Source organism: Nilaparvata lugens, chromosome 13 (genome assembly GCF_014356525.2).
Source record: "Nilaparvata lugens isolate BPH chromosome 13, ASM1435652v1, whole genome shotgun sequence".
Taxonomy (NCBI): Eukaryota; Metazoa; Arthropoda; class Insecta; order Hemiptera; family Delphacidae; genus Nilaparvata; species Nilaparvata lugens.
The window spans coordinates 3,466,928-3,491,293 of record NC_052516.1 but is presented as its reverse complement, the minus strand read 5'-3'; the positions used below and the strand labels follow the sequence as shown (position 1 = coordinate 3,491,293).

General features: G+C 36.1%; 1 protein-coding gene across 1 annotated transcript in view; it reads left to right on the top strand.

Annotated features, from left to right (window-relative positions):
* LOC111047318 (cytochrome P450 4C1) overlaps nt 1-20,723 on the top strand; it is an 85,314-nt gene extending 64,591 nt beyond the window's left edge. Inside the window, 7 exon segments of the mRNA XM_039439594.1 lie at nt 7,258-7,344; nt 7,346-7,535; nt 10,243-10,398; nt 12,344-12,536; nt 15,108-15,280; nt 18,865-19,051; nt 20,065-20,723. Coding sequence (XP_039295528.1) covers nt 7,258-7,344; nt 7,346-7,535; nt 10,243-10,398; nt 12,344-12,536; nt 15,108-15,280; nt 18,865-19,051; nt 20,065-20,408 — 1,330 coding nt within the window. The 3' untranslated portion in view covers nt 20,409-20,723.
* Nucleotides 20,724-24,366: the final 3,643 nt, after the last annotated feature.

The following is a 24,366-nucleotide window of genomic DNA, read 5'->3' as shown; positions in this document are numbered from 1 at the left end:
ATAAGGTAACCTTGTGCTATTCCTCTCCCAAACTTAGATAAGGTTACTAATAGTCCGAAATAGGTTAAGTCTTGTTACTTTCCTTGCCCTACTACCATAGGTAAGGAAAGTATTGCTTTCCAAAAAAAAGTACCCCAATTTCAAGTTTTCTATACGTTTCAAGGTCCCCTGAGTCCAAAAACATGATTTTTGGGTAGGTTGGTATCAACTGACATGAGTCTCATTTCTGAGAAAATTGCAGGAGCTCCGTAATATTCTTGAGAAAAATGACAGTTACTAAAAAACCATGTTTTCACGATTTCTCAAAAACGGATCTAACGATTTTTTTCAAATCTATACCCTGTATAGTTATTTATTAGCTCTATCAACTGACATGAGCCTTTTTCCTGGGGTACTAATGGGGGGTCCACCCAATCCTTGAGAAATGGACTTTGTAACCTCCTTCTCGTGCATGAGATAGGTAGGTACAAGTTTTCACTTTTTCTTCTTCCATATACCGTGGGTACGGTAGGTAGAGCAGTTTAAAAAAACACTGTCTAGTCAAGATATTCATCTGTACAACAGCTGTTTTGACGAATTTCAAAAAAAAATCATCGAATTTCACAATTTACATAAAGGAAAAGTACTCTGAAAACATTGTATATACACATATACAGTAGTCTGATCGTAGTTGCAAATATGTTGCCGTCAATCGTCATTATGTTATTCCCCTAAATTATTCTCGTTTGATAATGAGGCTTATAGTTCAATGAGCAAGGAAAGTTGTGTGAGTGCACCAGATTTTTGTTGTAGTTATCTGTTGTCAGTAATCTGTTCTCAGTTATCAGTTTTCGGTTATCTTGAACAAATAATAAGATCTGTTCTCATTTATTTGTTCCCAGTTATCTGCTCTCGATTATCTGCTCCCAGTTATCTGATCTCATTTATTTGTTCCTAGTTATCTGTTATGAGTTATTTATTCATTATTCTTTATTGATTCAAACAATAAGTACATCATCAAAATGATAGGAAGAGAAAAAATAAGGTAACCTTGTGCTATTCCTCTCCCAAATTTAGATAAGGTTACTAATAGTCCGAGATAGGTTAAAGCCTTGTACACACGTCCGTACAGATTCGCGCGAACAATCATATGTACACATGCCTCGGCATTCACTGTACGTCCTTGTGGACGCGATCCACGTATGCCTCGGCATTCAAAAAGCTATCTGATTTGCAGACGACACGAAGACATGGTAGATGTAGATTTTCCACATGACGTCATTCCATCATTGAAGATAGTTATCACAAATTGCAGCAGTATCATTTTATTTCAATGTATATAATAAAATCAAAAATAAAACTTGACAAACGATGTTGGTGGGTTGAACGATTGTAGGTTGAAGTAAGGAAATAAATTGCTACATGACATAAGATTGACAATTCAAACTTTATTAGGTTGTCAAAACATTATCTTGTTAATATACTGAATCTAATTCAACTAGTTTGATCTAAACAATTGGTTTATCTAAACAAAATTTGTTGTTAAATATCATTTAATGATATCATCATGATGGAAGCAATAACTCCCCAAGAACGATTGGCTCTAAGTTTGAGATTCTTGGCATTAGGCGATTCATTTGTTGGTTTCCAATATCTATTCTGAATCTCAAAAAAAGAAAATTTCTACAATAATTCCAGAAGTTTTGATGACCTAATCAAAGCACTTAACACTGTCTCACAAAATTGACAGTCTTCTCTAAGGAAATTAGCCATAAATTGAATCAAATACTGAATTGCTGCCCATTTTAAACTAACTCTGCTCATACACATGACAAAACAAGATTCTCCAAAAGATTAGCTTCAAGATTTACCTTAAGGGAATACTAGTTCAAAGTTTGAATAAATCTTCTATAGATAACCTAGCTATCTAAACGTATAAATCATATTGAAGATTACAATTTAATTAACAACTTGGATTGATATACATGAAACAAACAAAAGATGATTGATAGCCACAGTAAAAAATATTGATCTATACTTTTTGTAGAAACCTGTAGAGGAAGGTTTTTTCACTTAAATTATGCAGTTCTAAATTTGTTAATCATGATACAAATATATACTCCATGCATGTTCTATTTAAATATTGACAATCACATATCCTACAAAATTACAAATCCTACAATTACAATTAGTTATTGGATCACAATTGATTTGTCATTGACAAATCAAATGGACGCCTTCAATGTTACGTTTTGCCTCACCCGTATGGCAAAATCGCGTCCACACGAAATTCAATGCTCGCCGAGGCGCCTTTGAGCACGCCAAAATACCGACAGGGTTCCGGTCGCCCATGCATCAGCGAACAGTGTCCACACGTGCAAATGCAAGCCCATACACGTATGCTCACCCGAGGCAAACGTACGTGTGTACATCGTTTATGTCTTGTTGTTGTAGCTATCTGTTTTCGGTTATCAGTTATCAGTTATCTTGAACAAGTGATAAAAAGATTCTTGAAGTGCGTTCAAGAATCACTCCTACCCAGCATTAAAACAATCCTTCGGATTACAAGAATAATATTCCGAAATTAGCATAAAATCTGCCATTTCACGGTGTGTGAATCCATTTGCTTCTCAAGTGATGGTTTTCGGATTATAGCAAGATTTATCTACAACTGGCAGCATCCATTAACTGGGAAGCAATAATATTAAATGCACAAAAACGCTGACAGATTGCAATGAATATCTTTATAACAAGCGGAGTCCTTCACTCTGGCAGTATTGTTCTAATTGGGAGCTTCATGTTGTAGATTATAAGGAATGCTGAACGTTTATGTGAATCTTTATTGGCTATAGCAGATGGAAATGAGAAGAGACAATGCAAGTTATGAATTTTCAATGGAAGAAACTCTGACAGGCTTTTCAATAATTCACTCTACATTGTATTTTCTTTGATCCTTCTTCGTTCTTCTTGTACTTGTTTCTTGTACTTCTTATACTTGTGTCCTCTTGTTCCTCTCCTTCTTGTTTTTGTTCTTGCTCTTGTTTGTTGCCGTTGTTCTTATTCTCCTTCGTTCTTCGTTCTTCTTCTTCTTCTTCTTTTTCTTTTTCTTCTTCTTCTTCTTCTCCTTCTTCTTCTTCTTCTTCTTCTTCTTCTTCTTCTTCTCTTCTTTTCTTCTCTTCTTTTTCTTTTTCTTCTTCTTCTTCTTTTTCTTTTTCTTTTTCTTTTTGTTTCTTTTTATTTTCTTCTTCTTTTTCTTTTCTTTTCTTTTTCTTTTACTTTTTCTTTTTCTTTTTCTTTTTTTTTTCTTTTTCTTTTGTTTTTCTTTCACTTTTTCTTTTTCTTTTTCTTTTTCTTTTTTTTTTCTTTTTCTTTTTCTTCTTCTTCTTTTCTTCTTTTCTTCTTCTCTTCTTCTTCTTCTCTTCTTCTTCTTCTTCTTCTTCTTCTTCGTCTTCTTCTTCTTCTTCTTCTTTCTTTTCTTCTTCTTCTTTCTTTCTATTCTTCTTCTTTCTATTCTTCTTCTTCTCTTCTTCTTCTTCTTTTCTTCTTCTTCTTCTTCTTCTTCTTCTTCTTCTCTTCTTCTTCTTCTTTCTATTCTTCTTCTTTTTCTTTTTCTTCTTCTTCTTTTCTTCTTCTTTCTTTTTCTTTTTCTTCTTCTTCTTCTTCTTCTTCTCCTCTTCTTCTTCTTCTTTCTTCTTTCTTCTTCGCCTCTTCTTCTTCTTCTTTTCTTTTTCTTTATCTTCTTCTTCTCTTCTTCTTCTTCTTCTTCTTCTTCTTTTCTCTTCTCTTCTTCTTCTTTTCTTCTTCTTTCGTCTTCTTCCTCTTCTTCTCCTTCGTTCTTCTTTTCTTCTTCTTCTTCTTCTTCTTCTTCTTTCCCTATCTTCTTCTTCTTCTTCTTCTTCTTCTTCTTCTTCTTCTTCATCTTCATCTTCATCTTCATCTTCTTCTTCATGCATTTTCTTCTATCCTTTCACCAAAGTTTTGAGCTTTCCTAAGCTCAGCTCCAACACCCACCACTAAGAACTACTGTACTCTTACTTTCACCACTTACTGCTACGTAGATTTACGAAGAGCTACGTCGATTTTGGACGTTCGATTTTTTGCCGCCCTATGAGTTTCGATCCATCTATCAGGCTAAACGAAATTTAAAAATCTGGTGTGGCGCACTCACACAACTTTCCTTGCCGTTACGAAAATTGATCACCTGACGCTAGTGTTACCGCTCATCTCAAGTCTACTATTCAAAGATCTGAGCCAGCTGGTGACAGGGCAATAACGCTGGATACACACAAAATCTGCTATCTCTTCATAGTGGATGATTTAATAGAAGCAACAGTTTGCAATTGAATAATCACATTTTCTCAAATTTAAAGCTTATTCTCAATTTTAGGTGGAAATGATACTGAACTTTAATTGAAGAGATTCTCATGCTCAATCTTTTCCACTCGGAATTTTCCGTTTAATTTATATCCGAGACCTGATAATTGGAAATCTAAACTCAAACTTTGCATAGATGGGGCGGAGCTCCTGAAATTTTTACAGATATGGGACTTGTGGCAGTTGATAGAACTTATCAATGACTATCTTAGGTATGAATTTGATCAATATCGTCAAAGCAGTTTACGAGAAAATTGTAAAAAACCCTGTTTTTGGCAATATTTTCGCCATTTCAGCCGTCATCTTGAATAGTATTTGATCGAAATTGTTCGTGTCGGATCCTTATATTGTAAGGACCACTATACTCGCTTTCTGATTTCCTCCAGTTGCCAGTAGAGAATCATTTTTTGGAAACCATACGTGATAGTACTCTGTAGTATTTTATATTTTTATGTGTTTATATTTAAATGATGCATTATGTACGTGGATTATTATTCTTGATATTATTGTTTTATTGACAAACTTTTATCCTATTATTCTGTTATTTATTATGATGTATGTATAATGTATATTTTGACGTTTCCGATAGCATGTTTGTATGCACTAAAGGAATAAAATCATTCTTTCTTATTAGATTTTATTCTTATTCTTATTCTTATTCTTATTCTTATTCTTATTCTTATTCTTATTCTTATTCTTCTTTTTATTCTTATTCTTATTCTTTATCTTATTCTTATTCTTATTCTTATTCTTATTCTTATTCTATTCTTAAGGACCTTTAGTCAAAATTCAAGTCTTTTCGTTAATGGGAGATGAGTATCGTGTACCTACACAGACGCACATACACTCATACACACACTTTCATACCTGAAATAGACATTGATAGCTCATACAACTGCCACAAGTCCACATCTGTAAAAAATTTCAGGAGCTCCGTCCCATTTATGCAAAAGTTTGATTTGGGTCTCAATATCAGGCTCCAGATACAATTTAACAAAGAAATTAAGTGAAAAGATGAGCATAAAATCTCTACAATAATAATGTCGAGTAACATTTTAACCTAAAATTGAAAATAAGCTCGAAATTCGAGAAAATGAGATTATTCAATTGCAAACTGTTGGCAACTGTTGATTCTATCAAATGATTCACTATGAAGAGATAGCAGACTTCGTGTGTCTCCAGCGTTATTGTCCTATCACCAGCTGGCTAAGATCTTGGAATAGTAGACTTGAGATGCGCGTGAACACTATCGTCAGGTAATCAATTATCATAACGGCAAGGAAAGTTGTGTGAGTGCGCCACACCTGATTTTTTATTGGTGTAGGAGCCCCACCTGTGCTGACATCACCATCAACCACCTTTTAATGCACTATGGCAATGTTTACAGAGGTAGTGGTGTAACTGGCTCAAGGCAAATATATGATGAAAATTGAAAAAGAAAAACCACTGGCATTAGTGAAAATCACTTGTTTGCCAGTCTAGCCTAATTTAATCCAATCCAATCTATATTTATAAAAGCGAAATGGCACTCACTCACTGACTGACTGACTGACTCACTCACTCACTCGCAGAACTAAAAATCTACCGGACCAAAAACGTTCAAATTTGGTAGGTATGTTCAATTGGCCTTTTAGAGGCGCACTAAGATGGTTTTGGAAAAATTTCTAAACATGCGCCCAAAATCTGCGTTTTTCCAGTGTTTTTCAGCGTTTTCCCAGCTTTATCTAGAACAAATGAACAGAAAATTTTCAAATTTAGTACAGAAGCTCAGCTAGGGTGTAATAATGTTATGTTAGAAGGAATTTGCAAAAACGTCAAAGATACGCCCAAAATTAGCGTTTTTCCAGCGTTTTTTGCTCTTTCTCATCTTTATCGAGAGCAAATAAACAGAAAATGTTCGAATTTACTACAGAAGCTAAGCTGGGGTGTAATAATGTTGTGTTAGAAGGAATTTGAAATAACGCCAAAGATACGCCCAAAATTAGCGTTTTTTGCTCTTTCTCAGCTTTATCGAGAACAAATGAACAGAAATTGTTCAAATTTAGTAGAAAAGCTCAGCTAGTCTAGGGTGTTATAATGTTGTGTTAGAAGGAATTTGAAATAACGCCAAAGATATGCTCAAAATCTGCGTTTTCCCAGCGTTTTCTCAGCTTTATCGAGAACAAATAAACAGAAAATGTTTGAATTTACAACAGGAGCTCAGCTGGGGTGTAATAATGTTGTGTTAGAAAGAATTAGAAATAACGCCAAAGATACTCCGAAAATTATCGGTTTTTTTGCGTTTTCTCAGTTCTTTCATCAAGTAATAGACAGAACATGTTCAAATTGCACTAAATAATTGAAATTAATCCGTGATTTAATCGAGCAAGGAAGTACTTTGACTTTCTGATGGAATGAATCATGCTCAAATGAAAATTGCAGGCGAGCGAAGCGAGCCCGCTAATCTCATTTTTGGATGATTCAGCCGGGGGTCCAGGGGGCGGAGCCCTCTGGCTAGACGGATATGGCGAGCGAAGCGAGCCTGACGGCTAGTCTGATTTATATCAGATCCAATCTTATCTGATCGTTAGATTTGAATCTATTTGGTAGAGAGTTAGTGGGGAGGATATTTTTAATATTCTTTCCGAAGAATGGGCATTGATATGGCCAAAGCTCCGCCAATTATGTAGATGCATAACAATATAATTATCTATAGTTATTATATTACAAATTACTTTTCATATCATTTACAGTTCAATAATTATTTTCTTAGTCTATATTATGTAAATTCATCTATAATTTTGCTGTATTTAAAGCTATTGTATATAGTGTATAAGCCAGTATATATTGTAATCTACATAAATAAAGTACTCAATCAATCAATCGTATTTTATCTTAACTAGTCTAATCCAATTTTCGTTTTAGATACAACCGGAAACCATTCCGTGTGTGGATTTTCTTCGAGTTCTCCGTGGTGGTGATGTCTCCAGACGACGTGGAGACTGTGTTGGGGGCCCCAACTTTTCCAGAAGAGCATCCAATACGACAACTTCCGGTCACTTATGGGCGGAGGCATTTTCACATCCCGGAACCTCGGTCAATGGCGTCATAACCGCAAGCTTATGACACCTGCTTTCCATTTCACCATACTCAAAGGTTTCCTGGATGTGTTTTTCCAGGAGGCTATTGTGTTGGCTGATAAGGTATTTAATCTGATTTTATCAAAATTCCATTCTTATACACACAGATGATGATGCTCAAATAAGTCCAAGATTTGTGCGTTTAAGCAATACCTACTATTACTTCAGGCCCCACAACTGAAGCTATGATAAACTATGACGTCATCACATGTAGATCGATGATCTACTAGCGATAGGCAAGTGAAATAAAAGCTCTGATGCTTGTTATCACATCTATTATTGTAACCAACAAAAATCCAATTACGAATTCGATTTTCACGTTCTTCCATTTCAATGAATATGGTTTATTCATCATTTTTCTAATAATCGTTTGTGAAAAGTAATGGTAAATTTGGGGTTTTAAATCATGGAATTCGGTTTTTGGGTACCCAATTGTCGCGGGAATTATAACAAGACTCCAAAAGTTTCTGTATTCTCTTTTCCGAGAGATTAGAATTTGAAACGAAAATGTAGCCTATACAAGCGATAAGAAGAAAGAACTTCAATCCTACAAAACAACATTTCACATGAAGTGTAAAAGAACAGTGTAAATAAAGTGTGAGAGGGAAATTTGATTAAAGTGGAAGAACAGTGTAAATAAAATGTGAAATAACAGTGTAATTGGAATGTGAAATAACAGTGTAAATAAGTTATAGTATGTGAAAAAACTGTTAAACTAAAAATTGAAAAGTGAAAATGCAAGTGTTGGAACTGTCCAATAGCATCATAAGATTAAAGTTTTACCTAACTGATAAACATACTCCCGATGGTTTTTTCTGTACCACAGATTTAGTGTGATCAAATCTGTGGGAGCCTCTTTTCTAAAAAAAGGGTTACATCTAATTTGGTTTACCTTTCATTTGATTCTGATTCAGGCTATTATTAAGTATTTTTGGTTGCGATGAATTTATCAATAGCTCTATCACTGAATCGAATATGTCTATCAAGCTGAAAATATGGAAAAATTATTGAATTTGTGGAATGAAGTGTTCTATTTTAATAAAATACAAATGTCTCTAATTTGGAGTTTAGATATATAGTATTTCAACCAATAAAAAATCGATACAGCAACAAAAGTTTGAGAGCTTACATTGATAAGCTAGTAGAAACTTGACTGTGAATCTAGAATGATCAATCTACATGTTATGACGTCATTGATTAGTTGTGTGGCCTGAGATAGTAGTAGGTATTGATTTAAGTGATTGGAGGATGACATAATTAATTTCAATTTGATTCAATCTGATTTTATTTAAATATCATTCTCCTACACATAGATTATGATGCTCAATTAAGCCCAAGACTTAAGATTTCAGAGTTTTATCAAAATACAATTCTTTTACACATCATAGGCTATATAATTATTATGATGCTTAATTAAGCCCAAGACTTAAGACTTGAGAGTTGTGCATTAAATTGATTGGGAAATTATTTTGAATCGTCTGTCTCTGGTAGATAGAGGTGGCTTAAAGCAGTCAGCAATCTAGTGAAAGAGCCAAGATGGCGCTTACCCAATAAGTACAATATTAAGAAATTGTATCAGAGATGACATGTTTATCAGAGATTGACAATGGTGTAATAACAGAAACCGGTCTTTCCAAGTATCAATAAATCTGTGGTTTTTGACAATTTCTTAGTCTTTTTCATTCAATATGAATAATAACCACAATATCAACTTCTCAACTACACAAAAAGTACAATAAGAAACCTGGCAGAAATTACTCCTTTACTACTGATAATTTGTTAGCTATGGTATTTATTTTCAGTCATCTATGTCTTGAGCTCCTGTAGGTTTAGCTAGAGTTGCTTAAAGAAATGTGCACCACGAACACGTGCATTTAACTTTTCATCAGCTGATTCTACGTTTATTACCTATATAAAAGCGAAATGGCACTCACTCACTGACTGACTCGCACAACTAAAAATCTTCCGGAACAAAAACGTTCAAATTTGGTAGGTATGTTCAGTTAGCCCTTCAGAGGCGCACTAAGAACGAATTTGGAAAAATATCCAAAGATATACCCAAAATCTGCGTTTTCCAGCGTTTTTTTAGAGTTTTCTCAGCTTTATCGAGAACAAATGAACAGAAAATGTTCAAATTTACTACAGAAGCTCAGCTAGGGTGTAATGATGTTGTGTTAGAGAGATTTGAAATAACGCCAAAGATACGCCAAAAATTAGCGTTTTCTCAGTCCTTTCATCAAGTAATAGACAGAAAATGATTAAATTTGGTACAGAGGTTTAGCTAGGGTAATTTTGTGATGAGGTTATTTTTTATCAAAGATAGGCTACGCCCAAAATCAGCGTTTTTCCAACGTTGTTTTCAGTTTTTTCTGCGTTTTCTCAGTACTTTGACTTTCTGATGAAATGAAGCATGCTCAAATGAAAAATGCAGGCGAGCGAAGCGAGCCCGCTGATCTTATTTTTGGACGATCCAGTCGGGGGTCCAGGGGCCGAGCCTCCTGGCCAGACGGATGTGGCGAACGAAGCGAGCCTGACGGCTAGTATCTTAATAAGCCTTAAATTTGTGATGTCGGCCGAACTTTCAATTTGGAAGGCTACCATTAGCTGAGAGAAAACGTCCAAAGCGAAGAGTGTGTCTTGTCTCAGCCAATCACAGCATACCGCATACCTGTATAACCTTCTTTTGAGCTAACTATCAATCATATTGTCTTAATTTCATGCATTTATATTGAATATTGATGATGGAAACATTCCTTTGATTTTTTCACAGATAGAACGAGATCACAACGGGAAATCAGTGAATTGTCTGCCTCTAGTTGGGCTCTGTACTCTGGACACAATATGTCGTACAGCTATGGGGGTGTCGGTCAATGCACAAAATGGCGGAGGGGGTGACTTTGTGCGTGACCTTGAAACTGTATTACAGGTGAGTGAATGAAACAATAAAAGAGTCTGTCTCTTGTCACAAAACTTTCACATACTACAGAAATGAATACTAGTTTTGGTGAACATTGAAAATACTATTAAATCCTCACACCCAGTTGCACAGAAGCCTGTTAGATTTTAATCAAGATTAAATGCAATGTAACCAATCAAGGCATTTTTGGGAATCAGGTTGGTCGGTTCTTGTGGCATGATCATAGTTAAAATTCAACAGTCTTGCCTCAATCGTAATAATTTATCAATGAATATTCATATTATGAGAATGGAATCAATTGATGAATTGAAAAGTCCAGAGGCCAGGGCATAGAGAAACAATAGGGTAAGTAGATATCCCATGGTATAGGGAATTTATGTCGCAACTTTTACTGTTATCTCAAGCCGATTACTGTCGATTATTGTCAATTTTTACTGTTTTGTTGGGGTGATAGTGTATGAACGGCACAATTTGAGAGACTATCAGCGTCACACAGCTGCATAGGGAAGAACTACGTGAACTATCGACTTGAGATAACAGTAAAAGTGCGACATAAATTCCCTATACCATGGGATATCGTTTCTCTATGGCCAGGGGGAGTGAAAAAGAAAACCAGAATTTCCTTAGAGAATATAAAACTGGTGGGTAAACAAGAGAAACACTACAAAGTGATCAGAAACATTCTATCTACTTTTCCACTATCCATTATTCTATTAAGCATCTTCCATCTCGAGAAACTATCTCATGATAATAATAATACTGAGTGAATACTGGCTTGCTCAGGTCTAGTGTCTTTTCTCACGTATTGTATCTAGAGTTTTCAGGTTGCAACTATTATTATCTTATAATGATAATAAATCAATCAATTTGATATCCAATGATGAATTATTGACATGAATCATCAAAATAATACATTTAAGAAAATAACTTTTTTGCCACACTGCACAGAAAGCAGCTGTTTTCCAGTCCCTACATAGATCTGAAAGGCATTGTTTGCAGACGACTCTCGTCTGACGTCAGAGCAGGTTTCTTTCCGGCCTAGGCCGGAAAGAGTACCCTTTCCAGCCGCTAACATGGAACTAAGAATGGTGATCAAAAAAATGTTCATTATTCAATAATTAAAACATTTATAATAATAATATCATCTTATTGTCATTTGAAAGAATAAAAAAATATAAACTCAACCTCCCACATAATTGAACATAATCTTTTAGGTTATTTAAACAAATCAGAATAAAAAATAAAAATAGCCTACTTTGACAATTTCCTGATATTCCTCAGATAGATTACCTCAGATTTGCTGGAGCTATCACCTTCCACTTCTGCTTTCGGAAGTGCCTAGTAAACAAATATTCTCATAATTATATATATTGTTTATTTTTCTGTGTGAGGAAAAATAGCGTTCGCACTACGGGCAAAAATGTTTTTTCGGCTCTCAATCTTTTCTATTCCTCGGCCTACGGCCTCAGACTTGAAAACCGATTTCGAGCCGGAAAAATCTTATTTTCTGCTCTAGATGCGAAAAATACTATTTTTGGTTTTATAAAATATTTTTATTGTTGCACTTTAGGGCAATATCACTTTCAAATAAAAAAACCAGAACTCGGCCTACGGCCTCGGACTTGAAAACCGATTTCGAGCCGGAAAAGTCTCATTTTCTGCTCTAGGTGCGAAATATACTATATCTCCTACAGAAAGTTTCCACTGTCAAGTTGTTGTAAGTTTTTATTACAAAACCGAATTGTTGTAAGTGAAAAAACACAGTTTCATTTCTGTTACATCCACATTTATTAGACATTTTCACAGGATCGGTTGAAACCAACACATCTGCATCTGAAGTGTTGAACAAAAATAAAACTTTTTTCTCAATCACGGAAAAATTCCCCAACATTAATTCTCAAGTAACAAATTTTATAATTGTAAGTTGTATTAATTTTGTCTTCTGAAATTTCAGATCTGGCAAAACCGCATGGCGAAGGTGTGGTTAAGTATTCCGTTTATTTTCGCGCTGACTTCAATGAAAACCGTTCACGATAGAGCAGCCAAAAGGGTTTTGGAGTTCACAGAAAAGGTGATACAGAAAAAGCGGCTTAGATTCAAGGAGAAGAAACGTGATATATTAGATGAGAAATCCGATGATTTATCAGGTAATTATTGTAATCGTATTATATTAAGCGAGTAATTTCTGTAACAATATATCTGGTTATTTTTATATCTGGTTATTCATGTTTAAGGATCTCGAAAACGGCTCTAACGATTCCCACGACATTTGGAACATAGTAGGTTTATGATATTAAGATTCGATTGCACTAGGTCTCATCCTTGGGGAAACTCGCTGAACGACATTAAAAGGATAATTAATTCTTGGCTGAAACAGCTGTGGATAGTAAAATAGTGAGTGAGTGAGTGAGTATGTGAAAAATAAAATTATCGCATCCCTGAAATTCATAAGATGACATTATATAGCCAGCTGTGAAATATGAACACGATCATTTTAGAGAATTGTGTTCTGTTTATCAATTAATAAAAATAACGAGCGAAGCTCGGCGCCCCGATATTAATAATATTATAATCATCACTTTATTCAATTCAAATAATATGTCTCGTTTGCATTACATTTAACCGTGATTAAATTATAGTTGAATTTCTTCACAATTACTAGCAGGAGTAGATTACTTCTTCAAGAAGCGTTCAATCACGGTTGATTTTGAAAGACGTTTGTGCAACTGGACTTCTACATGTATATAATTAGATTGCATGAGAGGTGTGTGGTTATAATATGGTGTTCGACGGCAACGTTGTTCTCCTATCTTTCTTCACTACCATTATAACGTGGACCTCGCTATATAGGATTAGGATCATTAACGTAGTATTAGATTACTGCTGAATATTTGAAACAACCGGCTTATTATAGTATTATCATTGTATAAGGTTTCAGTAAATCATGCCGGCTTATCGAGGTCGTATCTAAATTTCAACCAGAGAGGATTTCCACTATAGAGGAATCCACTTTAAACTGTTACCATTAGTTAAATTGGTAGCAACTGTATAAGGAATGCTGACTGTATACAGTGAATCTCTTTATAGTGTAAATCCTTTTCATAATTGTGTGCCCTGTATTAGGTTGATTTAGCTTTCAATTATTGGGCTGATTTATATCTGATCATCTATAGTGAGGTCCACGTTATAATAACAGTGTTTGATTGGCAATGGTATTGCTATCCTTGTCTATCATTCAACAAAGCGGATAGCGCAATCTCTTTCTCCCTTTGCTTTGTTCCAGATCGTCTTTCAACAATGTAGAGTTGATAATAAATCAACAAAATATTTCATCTTGATCATGTAAATTCATTATGAAATTATTGGAAAATATAATTTCATGCTTGATAAAATGTAATTGATTATTTTAAATGAGAATGAACAGTTAATATTACATCAATAAACCTGTATCAGCTACCGTCTATAGAAGGCATTGACAAGACTGAGGATCGGCAATGTTGATCTTCTATCTTTCTCCACTGTAATTATAACGTGGACCTCGCTATTGATTCATACTCCCCAATTATTTAATTGAATCTTTATCAATTATTTTTTCAATTTTCAATGCTCACTTTGCCTTTTTATTTTGAAACATAATATTTTCAGCTTTTAGTATCTATTACAAAATAATCTCACATCTCTATTCCGTATCGTTGGATATTATTCAGTGCAAAACGCTTTTCCTATAATATGTATCATGGAATGATTGTTTTATATTGCACAGTCATTTTTCTGGAGTTTTTATTCCACTTAAGCCCGGTTGCACAATATCCGTTTAAATTTTAACCGTGATTAACTTCACGAGAAGCAATCAGAGAAGCCATTTTTGATAAGACAGCTTCTCTGATTGGTTCTCGTGGAATTAATCACGATTAAAATTTAACCGGCTGTTGTGCAACCGGCACCTATCCTCACATACTTGACAAAAGAATAATATCCATCTTCTTTTTTCTAGCCGCGTTTTTCCTTCTTATTTTTCCATGTATTCTTCTTTCTACTTCTCTAAATCCTTGTTCCCAACTATTCTATCTTGTTCTACTTCACCCCTTAATATTTTGTGTCTAAGGGTTTCAAAGGATGAAAAAGGATCCTATTAAGTAAGCTTATGAACATTGTAAGGTGAACGCCATATTGAACTGAGATAATTATTTTATTGATTGACATGAGATATTCTAACAAATGGTTTAATCAAACTTATTCCTCCTCATTATCTCGTTATGTTTCTTCTTCTTCTCCACCTCCTCCCCCTCCTCCTCCTCCTCCTCCTCCTCCTCCTCCTCCTCCTCCTCCTCCCCCTCCTCTTTCTCCCCCACCTCCTCCTCCTCCTCCTCCTCCTCCTCTTCATCCTTCAACTCGTCCTCCTTCCCCTTCAACACCTTCTCCTCCTCCTCCTCCTACAACTCTTCCTTCTGCTTCTTCTCCTCCTCCTACAACTCTTCCTTCTGCTTCTCCTCCTCCTCCTCCTACAGCTCTTCCTTCTGCTTCTCCTCCTCCTCCTACAGTTCTTCCTTATGCTTCTCCTCCTCCTCCACCTACAGCTCTTCCTTCTGCTTCTCCTCCTCCTCCTCCTACAACTCTTCATTCTGCTTCTCCTCCTTCTCCTCCTAGTCCTCAATACAATTCTCTGAAATATTCTGAGATATTTCTGAAATTTGATATCCGAATATGATATTTTTCAGATAACAAGCATTGCAAAATGGCGTTCCTGGACTTGATGCTTGAGAGTGGTATGTCCGATACACAACTACGAGACGAAACTATGACCATCATAATCGGGGGACAGGAAACCACTTCTACAGAACTCAGCTTTGCCCTGCTAATGCTCGCTCTACATCCAAGTATACAGGAAAAAGTGAGACAATTTGTTGAATGAGAGTAATCAATATTGTGAAAATTTTCCATGATTATCCAAGGAAAAACAAAGTTTAAAGCTGCGTTTACACCAAAGATATTAACAAGATGTTTATAACTTAATACCTACTTATAGATTCCATTAGATTGAACGAAACTTGACAAAAACATAATCAATCTGTGTTATATGTATAATATTTTGTTCATCATGTGTATGATAAGTTATGTTCAATCTAATGGAATCTATAAAGATTAAGTTATTAACATTTTGTTAATAACTTTGGTGTAAACGCAACTTGAATCTTAATGTAGTGCTAGTATGCAATGGGTCTTGTAAGACCTGACAATACATTGTCATTTGTGATAAAGAATCAAAACATAAATTATTATACACATGATTTTGTCAAGTTCCATTCAATCTAAAAGAATCTATCAGGTCGGAAAATGAAAATTTTGTTAATAACTTTGGTTTAAACGCAGCTTAAATCTCAATGTAGTTCTAGTATGCAATGGGTCTTGTAAGACCGGGCAATACATTGTCATTTGTGATAAAGAATCGAAACATAACTTATCATACACATGATAAACATTTGTGTTTGTCAAGTTCCGTTCAATCTAATAGAATCTATAAGGATGGAAAAATAAACATTTTGTTAATTATTTTGTGTAAACACAGCTTTATTTTTGTCACATCCACATTTATTATCCTTTTGTACAGGACTGAATAAATGAGGATGTGAGGAAAATGAAACTGTTTTTAAAAAACTGTGTTTTTGCCCCAGCTCCACCCCCAAAGGGGTTTTTCCGAAATCTCAGGGTTGGAATAGCCCAAGCTCTACTTCCTTCATGCATTCTCATGATAAACATAATCTTTCGCCTTCCAGACATTCAACAGGTGGCCGTCAACCCAAAAACAAATCTGCCACTTGTTGAATGTATAACAAATCTGTAGATATTTTCCTCTAGCTCCGCTCCCTGATGTATTTTTCGAAATCTGAGGGTGGAAATACTTCAAGCTCTACCCTCTCATTGGATTCTGATGGAGAACAGGCTTCCAAATCATTTAAATCACATGCAAGAAGGTGGTTCAAGGAAAATCAGACTTTTGCCTCCACCATCACTCCTGAAAGGGAATCTGAGGATTGGGATGTTTTAAGCTTTTCTCACCCTATGCATTCCTATAATAGACATTATCCTAGATTAGTTGAGTAGCTTGCTATCTAGGTTTTTTCAAAATGAAACTATTGCCTTTCATACATTCAACAGGTCGCCGATTCTACTTGGAGTTGGACTTTGAACTCAAAACACTCTCTGACACTCAACAGGTGGCCGATCCGTTTTTGGGGTAAATGACCTTTATTTTGTGCACTTGTTCTTGGACTTTGTACCCAGACATGCAACAGGTCGCTGATTCTACTTGGAGTTGGACTTTGAACTCAAAACACTCTCTGACATTCAACAGGTGGCCGATCCGTTTTTGGGGTGAATGACCTCTTATTTTGTGCACTTGTTCTTGGACTATGTACCCAGACATGCAACAGGTCGCCGATTCTACTTGGAGTTGGACTTCGAACACAAAACACTCTCTGACATTCAACAGGTGGCCGATCCGTTTTTGGGGTGAATGATCTCTCATTTTGTGCCCTTGTATTTAGACTTTGTACCCAGACATGCAACAGGTCGCCGATTCCACTTGGAGGTGGACTTTGAACACCTAATTCTCTCTGACATTCAACAGGTGGCCGATCCATTTTTGGGGTGAATGACCTCTTATTTTATGCACTTGTTCTTGGACTTTGTACCCAGACATGCAACAGGTCGCCGATTCTACTTGGAGTTGGACTTTGAACTCAAAAAACTCTCTGACATTCAACAGGTGGCCGATCCGTTTTTGGGGTGAATGATCTCCCATTTTGTGCACTTGTATTTGGACTTTGAACCCAGACATGCAACAGGTCGCCGATTCTACTTGGAGTTGGACTTTGAACTCATAATTTTCTCTGACATTCAACAGGTGGCCGACCAATTTTTGGGGTGAATGACCTCTTATTTTGTGCACTTGTATTTGGACTTTGTACCCAGACATGCAACAGGTCGCTGATTCTACTTGGAGTTGGACTTTGAACTCATAATTCCCTCTGACATTCAACAGGTGGCCGATCCGTTTTTGGGGTGAATGACCTGTTATTGTGTGCACTTGTATTTGGACTTTGTACCCAAACATGCAACAAGTCGCCGATTCTACTTGGAGTTGGACTTTGAACTCATAATTCTCTCTGACATTCAACAGGTGGCCGATCCAAGATTCTACTTGGAGTTGGACTTTGAACTCACATCATTCTCAGACATTCAACAGGTGGCCGATCCTTTTTGGGGTGAATGACCTCTTATTTTGTGCACTTGTTCTTGGACTTTGTACCCAGACATGCAACAGGTCGCCGATTCTACTTGGAGTTGGACTTTGAACTCAAAACACTCTCTGACATTCAACAGGTGGCCGATCCGTTTTTGGGGTGAATGACCTTTCATTTTGTGCACTTTTTTTGGACTTTGTACCCAGACATGCAACAGGTCGCCGATTCTACTTGGAGTTGGACTTTCAACACAAAACACTCTCTGACATTCAACAGGTGGCCGATCCGTTTTTGGGGTGAATGACCTCTTATTTTGTGCACTTGTTCTTGGACTTTGTACCCTGACATGCAACAGGTCGCCGATTCTACTTGGAGTTGGAACTCAAAAATCACTAAATCGTGAATTTCAAGGTCAAATACTGATTTTCAAGGGTAAAATCTAGAGCTATTCATAGATCAACTAGTCATTGACCTCATGTGTGATCAATCAGGTGTGATAACACAAAGGGTTGAAGACAAAAGACAAATTTCTGATTTTCAAAAAACCACCTGTAAAAAATGACCGGAATGATTTTGGGGCATGGTCAGCTTCTCAAGAGATGGAGCAAGATGTGCTGCAAGTTTCCCACCTCTCAAAAGTCAAAAATGTTTCATGGCGGCAGAGCCAGAGGCAAAAAACTGATTTAAAAAAAACACCTGTAAAAAATCATTGGAATGATTCTGGTGCATCGTCAGCATCTCATGTGATGGAGCAAGAGGTGCTACATGTTTTCTACTCCTCAAAAGTCAAAAAAGTTCCAGGGGGGCAGAGTCAGAGGCAAAAAACTGATTCAATAAAAAAACACCTCTAAAAAATTACTGGAATGATTCTGGGTCATCGTCAGCAACTCAGGATATTGAGAAAGAGGTGCTTCAAGTTTCTTACCCCTCAAAAGTCAAAAAAGTTCCAGGGGGGCAGAGCCAGAGGCAAAAAACTGATTCATAGAAAACCATCTGTAAAAAATTACTGGAATGATTCTGGGGCATCGTCAGCAACTCAGGAGATGGAGAAAGAGGTGCTTCAAGTTTCTCACCCCTCAAAAGTCATTGCATTGATGATCACCAATCTCCGTCACGGAGCCGGCATATACGAGAAGAAGAAGAACTAATTGCAATGAAATGAAGCATTCATTGGCGAAGTCATGAGTTTTAAAAATTGTTCCCTTATACTTGTTTGTAACACTTGTTCAAGGTCCACGAGGAGCTGGATGCAGTGTTCGGCGAGGATAGTCGAGCTGCCCCGAGCATGTTCGAGCTGAACAGTCTCGAGTATTTGGAGCGAGTCATCAAGGAAACAATGAGGCTTTTCCCCGCTCTGCCAGCCATTGGGAAGAGGTTACAGGAGGATATACATGTTGGACAGTACGAAATACCTGCAGGTATTATTATTTATTCATCTATTCATTGATAATCGACAAAACTAAATAATTACTGTAAAATAATCTATCTAATGCCCGGTTGCAGAGTCGTCACATGTAGTTGAAAATTTGGCTGTTTCAGCCAAGGATGGATTATCCGTTTAATGTCGTTCAGCGAGTTTTCCCAAGGATGAGACCTAGTGCAATCGAAGTTTTATATCATAAACCTACTATGTTCCAAATTTCGTGAAAATCGTTAGAGCCGTTTTCGAGATCCGTTGAACATAAATAATCAGATATAACAATACAAATATACGGAAATTGCTCGCTTAATATAATAGGATAACTCGCTTATTAGACCACTAAGAAATTTAAGTTGCCACTATTTCTCACTCTTATAATGATCTTAAGAATTATATTGAAAAATATTATCCAATTTCAATAAAAATAAAAAGGTGTACTGAACAGCCTTAGGCCTAATAGAAGCAGAGACAAGAAATATAGTGCTTATGCTCATCCTTTATCTACGATAGATGAATAGTTACGCCATAGAGAAACAATAGCGTAAGTAGATATCTCATGGTATAGGGCGTTTATGTCGCAACTTTTACTGCTAACTCAATCCGATTACAGTCGACTATTGAAGATTTTTACTGTGTTGTTGGGATGAGAGTGTATGAACGGCACAATATGAGAGACTACCAGTGTCACACAGCTTCATGGGAAAGAATTACGTGGACTATCGGCTTGAGATAACAGTAAAAGTTGCGACATAAACACCCTATACCATGGGATATCTACTTGTGCTATTGTTTCTCTATGGTTATGCTTAGTTATGATAAAGTGATAACATTACTTATGCTTATCCTTTATCTATGATATAGAAGGCTGTGGAAAAAGACATGAGACTATGTCTTCCTATCATTTTCACCACTTTTTACACCTTTTGTACCACCGTAATTCTCACTATAGTTATTCTGAACTATTTTTCACAATTTTTCTTGCTGTAAATATATATTTTTTTAATTTTCCAGGGGTGGACATCGGCATCTTCGTCTACGAAACCCACCGTGACCCCGCCACTTGGGGTCCCACCCCCCACCATTTCAACCCCGACCATTTTCTGCCCGAAAAATGCCGCAGCCGTCACCCCTACTCATATTTCCCTTTTTCGGCCGGCCTCAGAAACTGCATCGGCCAAAAGTACGCTCTGCTCCAGATGAAAAGTGTCCTCTCCACGCTGCTGAGGAGGTACACTCTGGTTTCGGGACCTGGACACACTTGTATAGAGGACATTGAACTAGTTATGAACACCACGTTGAAATCTAGGAAAGGATTTGAGGTGATATTCAACTTGAGGAATAATAATTCTGTGTAAAATCATAGAGAAAAGGTATGTAGCATAAGAAGATATCCCATGGTATAGGGCGTTTTGTTCCTAATTCCACTGTTGACTCAAGCCGATAGTCTCAGTAGTAACTATGAATAGTATAAATTGATAAAAACAATTTTAAAATCTTGTAGTACCCTTTATTTATTGAAAACTTTGAAATAGTTCAACAAATAGTTCATTAGTTTTTTGTTATCTACGTAAACTAGTGGATCTGTGAACAGTAGACCTCACGCAGTATTCTCATCCACAAGTACCTGATGTCACTAGTTTTAAATGTTCACAAAATCAGTTCACGTTTGAATTTGTATTCCATATGATATAATTCATCCAGTTCCGTGATAATCTTTCTATCTGATGGAGATTAATTTTTTAGAATCAAAAATATTATAATTTCTCCAGCATTATTTAGTTCATTTGTTTATTATTAATCACCTATTAAAATTAGTTTTTTCGAATTTGAGAATATTTGATACTAATGGGCACGCATAATAATACCATGACTGCAAAACAAAATATTGAAACCAAAGACCTTGAAGCTGCGATTAGTCCAAATTTATTAGAAAAATGTTAATAACTCAATCCTTTTAGATTATTTTAGATTGAACATAACTTATCATACACATGATGAACATATGTGTTTGTCAACTTCCGTTCAATCTAATGGAATCTATAAGAATTAAGTTATTAACATTTTGTTAATAACTTTGGTGTAAACCCAGCTTAAAGATGCATACCTCTTTAAGGTATTTGATTGAAACTATAGACCTTATACAAATAAAAGTAATAGACTGGCTTCTCCACACTTCTGTGTAATCACTTGTCAGCTGATTTATGATGAATAATTCTATAGTCTGATTTTTACTCTAATATTGGCGTATTAAGGAGGCTCCTTTCTCCTTTTATATCATCCTTGAGATGCAAAATTTCCAAAAACCTTTTATATACATCGACGCGTAATTGAAAAAGGAACATACCTGTCAAATTTCATGAAAATCTATTACCGCGATTCGCCGTAAATGCGCAGCATAGGCCTATAAACATTAAGAGAAATGTCAAACTGTCGACTTGAATCTTAGACATCACTTCGATCGGTCAATTAATATGGTCTCAAATCAAATGATTAAGAATATTTATTAAGATATTTTAAACATGTCTTTAAATATTTGAACTATTTTTAAGTTTTTAAAAAATAAAAGGTACTACAAGATTTTTATATTGTCTTTATTGATTTGTTAAAAAGTAGCCCATGTGAGTTAAGTGTTTTATGAATAGTATAGTATAGTTAGTTTTTAGTACCGATATAGTTGGCCGAGCGAAGTGAGGTCTAAGATTCAAGTCGACGGTTTTGCATTCCTCTTTATGTTTTACGTTGCGCATTTACGGCGAAACGCGGTAATAGATTTTCATGAAATTTGACAGGTATGTTCCTTTTTGAATTGCGCGTCGACGTATATACAAGGTTTTTGGAAATTTTGCATTTCAAGGATAATATAAAAGGAAAAGGAGCCTCCTTCATACGCCAATATTAGAGTAAAAATCAGACTATAGAATAAATTATTCATCATAAATCAGCTGTCGAGTGGATTATAAATTGCATGCATTGACGCATGCAATTCAACATCTCAATGTAACTTGGTAAAAAATCAGCTGCTGTGTGGACTTTTAATTGCATGCCTCATTGAATGCAATCTTATGCACTATTAAATGAACTATTGATTGCATGCAATTGATAACTTGAAGTAGCATAGTATTTTCTGCCGACTTTTCTCTGCTTTCAACTCGGTAAGCTTTTGATGTTAGTAGCATATAGCTGTTTTACATCAAATTATTAGCATTGTCGATACAACAACCCAAACAGCCATTAGTCGTTTATACACCGATATCTCGCCGACACGACAGAATTCACTCTGATGGACAGTATTAGAGGAGACTGGTTTATAACTGCGCGAGGTCTACTGTTCACAGAACTACTAGTATAGTATAGTTAGCTTTTAGTACCGGTATAGTATAGTAGTTCAAGGTTTTCGTGAAGCGATGTGACGTTGGTAGTCTCTCATACTGTGCCGTTCTAAAGGTGCGTACAGACTTTCGCTCTGCTCCGCAACCGAACGTCACTCCAGCAGAGCGATTGATGATCGACCGGCGAGCAACAGTGGTTCGACCGGGGAACGCGAGAAGATCTAACATCTTCCGTAACGTTCATGATCGGTGCGTGGGCGGAGCGACTGTGGTTCGATGGAGGAACGAGGGCGGTACGAGGGAGGAGCGTGCTCGGAGCGGGTTGGAAGAGCGTATATGTGTACACAGCTTTACACACTCACTCCAACAAGACAGTAATGATAGACAGTAGTCAACAGTAGTCGGCTTGAGTTAACAAAACTTTGGCTAGAAATTTGGAACATGAACGACCTATAGCATGGGATATCTTCTTATGCTACGGAATCTTTCCTCTATGGCTAAACTAAACTAAAAGTCTATCTACATTTAATACTAAACTAGGTTTACATAAACTTAAGGTCGAATCTATTATAATTTTTGATGGTTTCTTGATCCATTACGAGCTGCTATGTATTACCATAGAGAAACAATAGCGTAAGTAGATATCCCATGGTATAGGGCGTTTATGTCGCAACTTTTTCTGTTATCTCAAGCCCATTTAGTTCTTTCCTGTGAAGCTTTATGACGCTGGTAGTCTCTTACATTGTGCCGTTCATACACTCTTACCCGGTCAAAACAGTAAAAATCTACAATAATCGACAGTAATCGGCTTGAGATAACAGTAAAAGTTGCGACATAAACGCCCTATACCATGGGATATCTACTTACGCTATTGTTCCTCTATGGTATTACCACACTTTTTTATGTATTTAAACACGACATGCAGTCAATTATTGAGTAAACAATTAAAAACCTTTACTTGCTGACTGAAGTACTTTCATATTTGTAATTATTTACTCAATATTTGACAGCAAATCGTGTTTAAATACATAAGAAAAGTGTATTATAATGTTTCATTCCTGGTTTGAACTACAGTTGATGAATCTCTGTTCAAACTGAGATAATGGTGCATATGACCCAGAGCCTAGCTTTCCAATAAAATTTTGCTCTGCAGAGCTGAAATAGTTATTTGTGCAACTAGTGCGCAAAGTGACAGTTTGCTGCACCGAAAGAAACGTTTACAGAAGGAATGGTTTCTTGAGTGCAGCAGAGGAACTTTGCGCACGTATTTCACATTAAGTTTTTCCTACAGTTACCATTGAATATGAAAAGTGGGTAATTATGGGTAAAATTGCCTGAAATCCATCAAATGTTTTTCTGTGTAATTTTATTATTTGATAAAAACCTTAATTTATTGTCAAATTGAATAAAAATGTTGTCCTTGGTTATAGTATATAATGTAATAATTAGCGCGTTGTGCTTGGTTGCACCTCTGCTCACTATAGCAGCCACAGCAGTCACTGTTACCAACTTCATTTTGATTTTGCTGCACTGTTGCTCCATATAACCTACTAAGTATTTTGCGTTGCCATGTTGCAAATCTGGAGTGCAGAAAAATGTTTCCCGCACTAGAGCGGAAAAGTGATTCTTTGCGTTCTGTAATCAGTGCAGCAATGGCCACTTTTCAACGTAACTGTAGGAAAATAATATAATTGTTTCTAATAATAGGGTTGACAAGTTCACAAACTGGCAGAATAACGTTGGTTCTTATGGGAGTATTCACACAGAGACCGAATGTGAGTCTATGAACACTTTCATAAGAGTCAATGATGTTTTCTTCTGCTTCTACTTTACTGAACATTGACAGTATTAGGTCTAAATTAATATATCTAAATGATTCCAAAACAAGTTCTGGTTGTTCTACTATTGTTAAAATAGCATTAAGCTGAAGTAGTTATTTGTGCAACTAGTGCGCAAAGTGACAGTTTGCTGCACCGAAAGAAAC